The following is a 12261-nucleotide window of genomic DNA, read 5'->3' as shown; positions in this document are numbered from 1 at the left end:
AGTGAATTAGAGCATTTAATTCAGTCCCCTGCTGTACTGCCTCCTTTGAGAGGACTGTATTTGGTTTTTTAAACTACTGTAGGTTACAGAATAGGCACTGAGTCACGTGTCTGTTAAATGAATGTTAAGTATATGATGTCTGAATCACCTGTTATTTGGCATCCTGGGTGGCAAGTCAAAGGGAAAGTGCATCTGTTGGGCAGGAAGCTTGCTGCTGCAAAGCCTTTGCGTATTTTTTTTCACGTGTTGTTTCCTTGCAAATTTTGAAAATACTTGTGGGTCCTTCCCTTTTTTTTTCTTTTTTTTTTTTCCCCCTGGAGTTGGTTAGTCTGTGTCCTCTAGACTGCAAGGAAGGATAGTGTTAAATGCCAAACACCTTTTTAGCAGTGGCAGAAGAGGATTGCATCTGCTTATGAGGTATTGCATGTGTTTTCCAGTGGGATTAAAAGGATGCTGTGAGAAGTGGCTGTGTTTTGGATTAGGATGAAATTGTAGTTCAAAATAACGCTTACCTTACCTTTAAACATCAAATCCAGTAACCTACCTAAAATTGCTCTGAAAGTTTAGTCAGTGGACTTCTCAGAAATCCTTGGTGATCTGCAGTTTATCATGCACTGTACAACTTGAATATATACAAATTTTGGTCTTTTGGCATAAAATGGAAATGTAATGCTAGCTTCTATTACAATATAATATAAAGAAAATGTAAAAAGAGCCACTATGTACAAATACTTGTCACATACAGTTATTTTAATTCATGTTTTTTCTGTTCTCTAAGCTTGATGCTTTATACCTGTGTTATTTTAATCATTTGTATTAAGAGATGTTGTGTAGTCCTCTAAAACATAACTTGTGTCTTTAATTTGATCTTAAATGGCCAGACTTCACATGCTTCTGAGCTGAGGTCAGATAAGTTTTCCACTGAAAACAATAAATGGCTTCTCATTAGGAAAGGAATTTTCAACTTTAAATAAAAAAATGCAGACAGTGCAATGTAAGAATATAATGTATGTCGTAATCAGTAGGTGTATGTGTGTGCATATCAACTAGCTGCAGTAAGTTCTCTTCTTAACTCCCTGGTCTGGCTGTGTATACTTAGCTCTTTTTTGTTTCACACCAAAATCAGTATAAGCAAATGGACTCTCATGGATGGGGAAGCAAGAACTTGTGACTCCATATACACTAGCAATGTTCTGCCTGTACCAGTATATTACACCAGCAAGGTTGCACACTTTAACAGAGTAGAAAAACAACCACCAAGCTTTACTGTGGAGCTTTGCTGACACGGTTGTTCCAGCCGAAACCCCTTGTGTAGAGGTGGCTACATAGAGTTCTGCAGGCACAAACCTCTAGCTGTCAGTCTGTACCTGCTCTTCAGATCTAAGATGGAATGAAACTGTAAGAATTACTGGAAATAAGGCATCTAGAGGCAGCATCCTAATTCCTACAATTGCAACTGGTCTCATTCAGAGTTTTTTTTTTGTTGGTTTTGGTTTTTTTAATGACTAGTTTTTCTTGTAATGTGTAATTCCCATGTCTGGAGTGAGTTCCCTTCTGTTTAGTCTTAAGAGTCTGTTCAGTCTGCTGCAGTTTTTATTAATAGGCTTTGAAATAGAGCTGTGCAGCAGCACCATCAAGCATATACCTGACAAACCAGGAGAGAAATCTGGAGGTTTTTAGATCTCAGTGTTAGCACAGTTGGTGCTAATTTTTTTCAAGTTGCTGTTGTTCACTTGGCAAGTGTTTGTCCAAATTTTCCTTAACTCAGAGCACTGGGGGGAAAATGAGCAAGATCCGTTCTTGTGGTAGGCTTCTGTTGCGTGCTAGTGCACAATGGACTGATAACTAAATTTAGTGCCACTGTAAATTCTGTTTTCTGTGCTGTACAATACATAGAGCTTCTTTAGTATTATTGACTGCTGTCTATGTATTTAGACTTACTGAGGCTTCACTGACAGGTGAAGATGAAAGTTTTTTCTGCTTTCTGATGTCAATTTTCTCTCTTCTAATTTTTAGGAGAGCTCATACCTTAACAGTCTTGTTCATCCTCACATGTGCGCTGGGCTACGTAACCTTGCTTGAAGAAACACCACAAGATACAGCCTATAATACAAAGAGGTAAATATTTGAGAAAGTGTTTCTATAAGGTGTATATTAGAAAAAGGTAGCTGTATGAACAAGTTACCATACACGCTTTTACTCAAATGACCTTTGCATTAACTTGTTTAAATGCCCCAACCCTTAGAAAGTGACAAAACCAAGCATAAGTCTATAAGCTCCTTTGATGCTGGTTGTTGAATTTAATTTCTAATCAGTTTAGTGTCACTCACTGTCATACCTGGTGGCTGCTGTGTGTGTGATTTAGAACAAAATACGAAACTCTTTCTAAAGCCTCGAAGTACTGGCTGCGTTTCTTTGGCAATGATTCTGCCTCTTTTTCTTAAAATAACCTAACTTTCTAAGTACGTGAGCTGTGACTAAATTTTTCTGACTTAAGTGCTTTTTGTAAAATTATGTTCAGGAGTTCAATACAGATTATTATTTGTTGTTGAAAATTAACATGAGAACTTGTAGCCCAGAGGGATACTCTTGGAAAGTAAGAATGAGAAGAGTCTTACATGTGTAGTCCACTTCTACTGTAATTAAAATGATTAAATGTAGTTGAATTTCTCTTCTTTTTAAAGAAATACAGTCAGGAACAAAAAGGGGGAAGAAAAGTGGTCTTTTAAAAATCTAAGTATATTTTAAAAATGAAGGCTATGCTTACAGACTGCAAAGCATCTGTGCTATAAGCATGAAAATCATTCTGTTTTCTGCCAGTCTGGTTGCTTAAATATAATGCTTTTTTTTTTCCCCCTTGCTGTCAAAGGGTTTCTTCCTATTTTTTACATTTTTTTAAAGTGACTCAGGATATAGTATTCATTGTCATGGAGATGCAGGAATTAGGGTGTTTCCTGAGGTGATCTTGGTTGTTATTCTGTCAGTTACACAATGGATGTAGCTAATTTAATTCACACTCACACGTGTGCCGAGTTGAGGGTTTGTATTTTTATGTGTGTGGGTGAAATGAAACAAGTTGGAACACAGTGCCCTGTCTGGAGCTGGGAAAATTTCTGCAAGCCTTTGGTGTGAATAAATGCCATTTTATTCCCATTTATAACGAGCAAGTCTGGGGAGTGGATGGTGGCGTGACATTCTTTGGAATGGCAGTTCAAAAATAAAGAAGGGGAAAAGCTGTAAGAGAAGTGATGACACATCACTAGGGACTAATACACATCTAAGGTGACTCAGTGGAATATCTTATTATTGAGATTAGAGCCTTTACTGCTTTAATAAAAACAAAACCAGGGAAGATTAATCAGCAGACTAGCCTTTCTTTCATGAAATAGAAGTTGCTTTCTGCATATTCAGTGCAGGGAAGAATGTGCCCAGTTGTTAAAATCAATGTAACGGCATCATAACAGGCAATGAGTAGTGAATGTTCTTTGATCACTTCTGCATTGCTGCTCGTGGAATACTGCCTGCAATATCTAGATGCAAAAATACTTGAAAAGCAGCATCCTGAGAATTGTATACGGTCTTCCAAATACTGGTTTACGTTAATCTGTTTTGAAGAATGCATCTCTGTTTCCACTCATACTGCACCCTTACGCTATTGCTACAGTCATTCATGCTACATGACAAAGTCTGAGATGGTAGTTAATTTGGTCAAATCATTTCTACATCCAAGCTAAAGATCAATGCAGACATAATGCACAAGTCCCGTGGACTTTTCCTAAGCTTCATCTCTGTTGCCTTGGCCATGATTTACAAAATGGATGGAAGTGTCTGTGTTGTTCAGCACACTCCTTATGCTGAGTCAATTTTCAGTGAACTCCTGTCTGGTCCCAATTAAATCTCTTTTCTGAGGCCTTTGAGGTAAGTGCTATGCCAAGTTTATCACCATTAAGCATGAAGGATTCCAGCTCAATTCATGTCCTAGCCGTTATCCTTACCTTCCTTAGCATCTGTGTGCCTGCTGTGCTCATATCTCATTGTTCCTGACCAATTTTATGTGGCTTTTTAAGTGTACATTTGAATAAAAAGAGGCATTTCAGAGCAGGCGTGAGATGGTCACAACTTGCATAAGTATATCCATATCCCCAGTTTTCACAGATTTTTATTTTTGCTTCCATAACTTAAAATACTTTATCCTACCCGGAGATCTTTTTCAGCCTTAACGTAAAGCCGTTGTGTATTTTGATCTAAAATTTTAGCCTGCATGAGGCTGTCACTGTGTGCAAATATTTCATGGGAACACTTGCCTGCTTAACGAACAGAAGTAGTTTTATTACCAGTGAGCAGTGTCTCTGGCTGTCATGCTTTTTTATTTCCAACTACTGCACAATGACAGTGGAGCAGTGTTTCGGTGCTTAGGTGCAAAGTCTAAATACATGCTTGCAAACACTTAAACGTCCTTTGTTCTTAAGCTCTTGCTGAGAGGTGCCATAGTGCCTGTGAACTGCATTAGGTGCTTAGAGCAGAAAGGTTGGACTCGATCTTAAAGGTCTTTTCCAACCTAAATGATTCTATGATTCTATGATTAAATTGAAGCAAAGTATACAAACTGCTGTGCTAGCTGCTGTTGCTGTTTCCTGGACTAGCTAAAGCAATAGGAAGTCATCTGAGGCTCTTGTCTTCTCCCCTATAAAAGTGCTTCATCCAGTCACTTAGAGAAGCAGCTGAGGGCAGGGTGAGTGGCTGGATTCATGCAATAAGCCATCAGGAGAAATGATGGACAAAAAAACAAATTAGAACATGAACCTGTGAGGTCATGGGGTGTGGTATCTATAGCAAAGGTTTATATTTGCATCTGTTTATATGCTGACATTTGAGTGCCATTTTTCTTCCTGCAGCATGTTAGGGCAAATAAAGGAGGAATTTATTTTTTTAAGATAAGATTTATAGAAACGTTTTATATGTAAATCTAGTTAAAGTTCATTAGGATCATACACAAAAATGTTGATGTGATCATGTGATATGTGACCAGATTGCCTCTGTTGTAGAGACAGCTGAAAATTTACTTCCTTAGCCAAAGAGATGTTGCGCTCCAAAGCCTGTCTGATCGATGAGACTTTTTATTCACCCAGTTCCTACAGCATTCAAAGCAGCCTTGAAATAGTCCACCCCGTCTGACAACTGTCAACTTCTCTGCCATTAAGCACCCAGGAGGAGCTGACAGGACTGAGCTCCAGCTCTGAGGGTAGCTAAATAAATATTCCGCAACCTCCTTTGCATACAATAGCAGTGGAAGAAATCCACATCTCCAAAATACTTTGAATGCTGAGTAGGCGTTCTTAGGAAAAAATGTTAATATTTTGTCCATATAAAAAACACATTCAGGTTTAAAATCCTGTATGCATTAGGGTTGTACATTGAATTTCAAGCCATGAAACAGTCTCACTTCTAAGATGCCTTTCTACACCAGTTTTTGGCAATAACTGCTCAGCCATGGTAACAAATCTAGGTGTATGTGTATTTACAAGTTGATGATCTCTACCTCCTATTGCTGAACACCCACAGAGGAAACAAGGTAACAAGGAGGCTAGACCTCCATCTGCCAGTCTACCAGTTCTTCAGCTTGTGACACCACTGAGGGGATTGTACCAGTCATGCTACTGTAGATACAGCCAGGGAAGGGACAGGGAGTGGGAGCTGTCTTGTTAAGAGCCTAGAACAAAGGACAATATACAGATACAGACAAGCTTCATTGTCTGGTGTCTCTGAATCAACTCTTAAAATAACACAAGCTATAGCTTGTTTGCACTAATGAAACTGTTGCCATGTTTGCCCTTTCTTATTTGGTTAAGTGCTAAAATTATTTTTGTAGGCATGCTTTACTATCTGCTGCTAAAGAAAATATGTTAGCCCAGGAAGATATGTTAGCTGCATCCATCCAGGCTGCCTGCAGGGGTAGTTCGAAGAACCGTCGCCCCCAAATCCTAAAGAAGTTCTTACCTCAAGCCGTGGTAAGCCAGCAGGCTGGTTAGGCTTTGAAAGCTTCATAAGGAGGCAGTATGATGATGTTAAGGGGAGAAATTTATTTACCACAGGGAAAAAAAAGATAATGGATCTGACATGGTTATTATGCAAACTTGTTATTTTCTTCAAAACTTCTCATGGTGAACTTGAAGTAAAATAATATAGCTGAAACTCCAGCTTATTTCAGCACAGCTGCTGCAGCTGCTGTTTGGCTGAGAGTAGATTTTAGAGAAAGGAACATAACTGTAAGTTCCTGTGGTGGTTTAGATTCATGTCATCTCCAGCTTTGGGAAAATTACCCTCACAAGGCCTGAAACAATGATCTTGGACACTTTGGTTCATGGCTGAGCATAATGATAGTGAACAAAGAGATGTGCATTGTTACATGATACAGAATGCAGACTATTCTGTGTAAATGTAAATTTGTAGTCCTGGTATTTCCAAATACAGACTAGTGACTCAAAATGCAGAATATTCTCATTTGAGATCAGCTGAAACTTTTTTAGCATCTTCATCTTTGATTCATTCGGTAGCTAATTCTGTTGTGCTTCCCAGTGTCATAAAGCAAATAAAATAACTGAGTTGCATCTGTTAAGTAGAACCCATTTTTATTTTCAGGAAGCAGAAACTTTTTATACTCAGAGGTGAATGTCGCAAAATAGTTTTCATAAATCCTTTTGGTTTTTATTCTGAAATAAGATTTTGAAATGTTTAAAGCATGAATAGTCTACTATTACTTCTCGTATGTAACATTTCCTTAATAAAAGCAAAATTATTGGGTATTTTCTGTGGCTCCTGCAAACATAGCCATTTTATTTACAGTCAAGGGTTGCATCATTTACTGCAAATGTGGCCTACACTTATCCTACAATGTAGTGAGGTATTTCTCAATTATCTGTCTCTTCAGCCAGCTCTTAAGCAGGTAATATGAGAAAGCATGAAAGTTCTATTGGGAGTTCAGATGTAGAAGAAAGAGCATTTTTGGATTGCATTATACTGTTTCATTCTTTAAGACTAAAGGAACGTGCCCAAGTATAGACCATGGGGTCTTATCTTCTTGAAAAACAAGTGGCACCCCCTGAAAAAGAAATGCCGTTTTGTGCATGTAAGATGTTTAAAATCTCAATTACTTAAAATCTCAGGAGAATTTTAAGTTGATGTTAGGTACCTTGAAATTAAATTCCAGACCTCACCCACCTAACTCGCATCTCAGTCTCTTGAGGTCTCTACTGCATACTGAAGGAGTGGTGTTCCTGATGGCAAGGGTCAGGCATTCAGACATGAGTATTTGCATTTTCTCATTTTTCTTTTACTTGCAAAACAAAACTTTATTGAAAAGCATACTGTATGTGATCAGTGGGTTTCAAATCCTGGATCTCGAATGTTACTTGCTTAGTTTGCTGCTTGATCAGTAAGGATCTCTTCCTGGAGCCTTCCGGCTGCCCTTAAGGGTTCTGTTCCACATTGGCTTAAGCTGATGGTTTAGCCTTAACTGGGACTGCTGTGTTCCTTCCTTGGGAGAGAGGTGAGCCAAGCCAACTGAATAGAAGTTTATTTTTTCCTAGGTTAGTTTTCAGCCAGAGCAGTCCTTGTACCATCTCATTCTGGTAATGCAGAAAATTCTGCCTCCTTCCAGGAGGCAGACAGCAGGACTGCGGCAGCCCTTATTTAGGTCTTGCCTTGCTGAGGATGACAAAACTGTGCGGGTCTGGGCTTAGGGGTTTGGGATGACATTGTGGGTCTTTAGTATACTTGGGCTCATGGTCTGATATTTCTTATTTTTCTTTAATGTCTCTGTTACGTTCTGTTAGGCTCTATATTATAGTTCTAGCTTTTGAAATAGCACCAGTGGCTGTTTGGTGTTACAGGCTCCTTCTTTAGTCGACTAAGAAAATGTTTTGGAGTGGTGACAAGTTCAACAGTTCATTTTTAAATTTCATTGACATTTTACTGGAGCAATTAGAAGCTCTCTAACTTGAGAGCTTTCTCACTGCTAAATTTTAAGTGTCTTTCTGACAAAGTGGGCATGAAAGCTTCTCAAAGACATAGGGAAGCATTTGACTTGTGCATCTCACGATCACCTGCAGGCTAAGGCTCATCATGTCGATCAAGGAACTGCTCTTTTGTTTTTGCTGGATGAGTTCTCAGCCAGATCAGGCTCCTTGCTTGGCTGGCCAGATACTAGTAAATGACAGCAAAATGGAAGCAATGGAAGCATGCAGTTACTGAGGAGGAAGGGAGAAGGACGGATGGCTAAAGTTTGGCATTTGAGACAGTCTGTCATGAAACCACGCTTAAAAGGATAGGAATTTATACCTGTTTCCCTGAAATATAATCTCCAAAAGTCACCTACTTATGATTGACATGCTTAGTAGTTAAGAAACAAAGACCAGACATTCTTTACGTCAAAGAATATAAATTACAATTTCATTAGGAAGATGAAGCAATATGAACAGTTTGTTCTGTTTTTCACTTTCAGAGGTATTGTTGCCAGTATTTTGGTTTTCTTATGTTTTGGAGTTACACAAGCTAAAGATGGACCATTTTCAAGACCTCATCCAGGTAATTTAAGTCATTCAAATGTTTCTGATAAATTGCATGGTTTATGGTGAATGTAAATATTTGTGTTACTTGTAGAGAAGGTAGGTGGTAATTTTAAATAATAATAATATAGGTTCATTAACACTGCACACTTAGCACATAGCCTCTCAGTCTGCAAACAGCATAGCGATCCTTCTGTGCTTTCAACCTGCATGTAGCATAGGATTTTTTTTTTTGTCTCCCTATTTTGGCTTCCTGTTGTTAGCAAAAGCTTTGTGTGAACTGCCAGATTCTTGAAACCTTAACTTCCCTTGTTTATTCCTTCACCCCCCTATAATGGGACTGCACTTCTGACCATGTATCCAGTTGCTGGAGCACTATGCTCCTTTTACTGTATGTCCGTTATCCACAATAACCGGTAAATTAGAAGCCCTTGATTATGATTTTAAAGATTTCTAGTAAGACTGTAAGTCTTGAAAGCATTTGAAAGCACAACACAAAACCTCTTCCATGTAGTGTTATATCAGATGAAGTATGAAAATGTTTTAATATCTTTGATCTTTTGCCTATTTTTAGATGTGAATCACTGAGAAATAATTAAGGGAATATATATAGGCTTACATAATATTCCTGAAAGCATTAGTCTCTCCTACAGTCAAATACAGCTATAAGTATTTCTTATGCCAAAAATTTAACCTTTAAACTGTAAAGTTTAGGAATGCTGTTCTATGTGAGAAACAGCAGACACGCTAAAAACCTCGATCAAAGCAGATGTTGTTCTAGAGCAATGCCCACAGCACACCTCTGCAAACTTAAGGTTTTATTCAGAAGTTTGCATTTCTGAGGTCTTATTAAATAGCAGTTTTTAGTCTTCCTTTTGTTACAGTTAATTCTGGTTCCTCCTATAAGTCAAATTACTCCTTTTAAGGACACCAGTGATGTTTGGGTGCTTTCAGTTTTAGAATATCCAGTGGTTTTGTCTGGGATGGAAGTAATTTTTATTCCCTAGAACAATGTAGTACAAATTGGATGGGGAAAGTCCAAAGGTCAGAGATCTCTGCAGCAAACTTCTAGTGTAGACTGAGCCAACGTCTACCACCTCCGTATGCTCCCGTCTTGGAAACAGCAGTTACTGGACTGAAGCTGAGTATCTTTCAGCAGAATCAAATTGTCCATGAACAGGGTGATTGAAGAAGTTCCCATGTATTCAATCACTTCAAAAATCATCCCATCAAACAAGATAGAGGAAAGATGAAGTTAAGACAAAAGATGTCATGAATACACTCCATATTTGAAGAGTGATTTTCAGGGACTATATTAGTTTGCTACGGTAGTAGATACTTCCACAGTCACAGCAAGACATCTGGGTGCCTGTTGAAAGGAGAATGGCAGTCTTTCTCCATGCTTCTCCTGTGAGAAGGCTCTAGCAGGTAGCAGAGAGCACGGCATTGCAGCCCTATGAGATTCAGCGTCAGCTCTCCAGTTAGAGGGGCGTATTAGGAAGTTCCCATCAGGCAATCAAGTCTTTGACCTTAGCTTTGTGGTGCTGTTCCGGGAGAAAGATCTCATCTCAAAGGAACTGGCAGCACAGGCCGCTGGTGTGCGCTGCTTCCATTTATAGGGCAGAAAGAAGCCTTTGGGTCAGTGAGGTCGCTACGATCACATACAGCCACATCAGATCTGTTACGTGAACTCTTCAAGCTATATCATAAAAGTAGCTAGGTTTTGTGCCCTGCTTCTGTCAGGTGATTTTTGGAGCCCTATTATTCAGTATGTGTGTACCTATTTATGACTAGCTCAGAGATGTTTTATATTTTTGTCTGGGTTTTGTGCCTAATGTTGTTCTGTTTAAATAGCTCTTTTTACTTGGTGTTTATCCACCTAATTTATTTATACACAGCTCGCGTATGCCAACTCACTGTTGGTTTTGCTAAAGCAACAAGTTTTGCTTTTAGTCTCCCCCCTCAATGTAAGTCTACTTTCCTTGGAATTTTTTTTCTTTACTTGTTTAGCCTTTCAGGTGGCATAGGTCAAACTCAAAACCTCTGTTGCTAAATAGGAGTAAGTGGCTGATTGTGCACTCAGCCAGGCAGTGCCCTCTTGTTAAGTTTTCATCTTGTTTTCAAGTCTCCCTACAATGGCAACAGTTCAGTGTTTGAGCATAGTAATCACTAAACTATCAGGTATGTAAATGATTAGTTGAAGCCTACTTAATCAGGAAGATAGTCTTAATTTGAGGAAGGTTCATGGTGACAGGTGCATTTAAGGAAAACAAATATTAGAGGTATGCCAAAAATAACTTTATAGCTAAAGCTGAGGCCAGTCCAGGAAGACAGAGAACATAGTGTTTGTACAGCTTTGAAAACATCTTGTTTCTGGCGTACATGTACAGATATAAAGTAGTCTTCAAAACCTCTTGGGTACTTATGTCAGCCAGGGAGAAAGCACACTAAATTATAACCAGATTGTATTTCTTTTTAATTATGTAGTATTGCTGAGCATAATCAGCAGCTGCAGATCATCTGTTGCCGGAACCCTACATATATAGGAGAAGAAAAGCTCAGATAAGGATTTAGATTTTTCTGCTTTCTGAATTGTATGTATATCAGTGTCAGAACTAGTCTGCCACATTTATGTCTGTGAGTAGTGTAAAAATTGTCATACAAGGCTTGATAGGTCAGAAAAAACTCAGCTTTTTTTAAGGCTCCTAGTCTGAAGGTGATGTTGGAAGGAAGCAATGCTTAGTTCATGTGGGAGAAGTGTGTTAATGAAAGGTTAACTCTTAACGTCTGGCTTGAACATAATGGTTACTCTTCAAGGTATGCAGCCATTATAGGAAAGGATAGAAAACACCTTATCAAACTTTAAAATTTTAATCACTTTTTAAAAGATTTTTTTTAATCATGTTGAGAAAGTCACCACTGTATTTCTGTCCTGCAGGCTCGCATTCAAAAGGCTAAAGTATTGTTCAGCAGTGCAGTGGTGCTGGTTTGGGGAGAGGTTCCTCTCTTCCAAATAATCTTTTGACCAGTGGAGGGGTTTTTTTGCTTGTTTGTTTTTCCTAAGCTGCATTCTAGAAAGACAAGAAGGTGCATGCACACTCCTGGTCAGTCCTTCCAAGTGAAATTTGGCAGTGGATTTGAAAGTTGTTAAAATCTGAAGGAAGGACAGAAGTCTCAAGTAACTGTTTTTACAACTTTTGTGTAAGGACAGCTGCACAAGAGGCACTAGCTATTGCCTCACCAAGGAGCAGGTAGGCTGAACTCTGCTTTTCCTTCCCTCAAGGAGACCAAGGGACAAAACCACTTCATAATGTGTGTTTAGAGGTTTGTTTGGTTTTTTAATGACTGACCCCTAAGAAGACACTTCATATTGCATAATTAAGAAATGACAATTATGTTTGTAGACTTTTAAGTAAAAATCTTAAGTTCCAAATTTCCAGTGAAAGCTGTTACAGAGTGCTGAACTTCCTGTTACCCAGGCTACACCTGCCTCTCTTATTTTTCCTTTTTTTTCCTAAAAGTGTAAAGTAGGCCATCTTTTATGAAATTAATTTAGCAGTTTTGCTGAAAAAAGGTCACGCCTTCTCACATTTCAATCTATTTTAATGATGGTGTCAGAAGCAGGCTGTTAGAGAGTTCTTTTAAAAATGTGGAATTTCTTGGGGGGGGGGGGCAGGCAAAGGCAACACTTTTTTTT

The 12261-nt window shown here is 38.6% G+C and overlaps 1 protein-coding gene across 4 annotated transcripts in view; it reads left to right on the top strand.

The window, feature by feature from the left end:
• Nucleotides 1–12261, top strand: part of PTDSS2 (phosphatidylserine synthase 2) — a 43080-nt gene that overhangs the window by 8695 nt on the left and 22124 nt on the right. For 2 of the 4 annotated variants that reach the window (XM_069804416.1, XM_069804417.1), the window contains exons 2-3: nucleotides 2017–2118; nucleotides 8501–8583. In XM_069804416.1, the coding sequence (XP_069660517.1) occupies nucleotides 2017–2118; nucleotides 8501–8583 (185 nt within the window). Of the gene's footprint in view, nucleotides 1–397; nucleotides 418–1375; nucleotides 1399–2016; nucleotides 2119–8500; nucleotides 8584–12261 lie in introns of those variants that run through there. The other 2 variants (XM_069804419.1, XM_069804418.1) reach the window with 2 other exon arrangements.

This window comes from Haliaeetus albicilla, chromosome 16 (assembly GCF_947461875.1).
Source record: "Haliaeetus albicilla chromosome 16, bHalAlb1.1, whole genome shotgun sequence".
Taxonomy (NCBI): domain Eukaryota; kingdom Metazoa; phylum Chordata; class Aves; order Accipitriformes; family Accipitridae; genus Haliaeetus; species Haliaeetus albicilla.
This window is presented reverse-complemented; position numbering and strand designations above follow the sequence as displayed.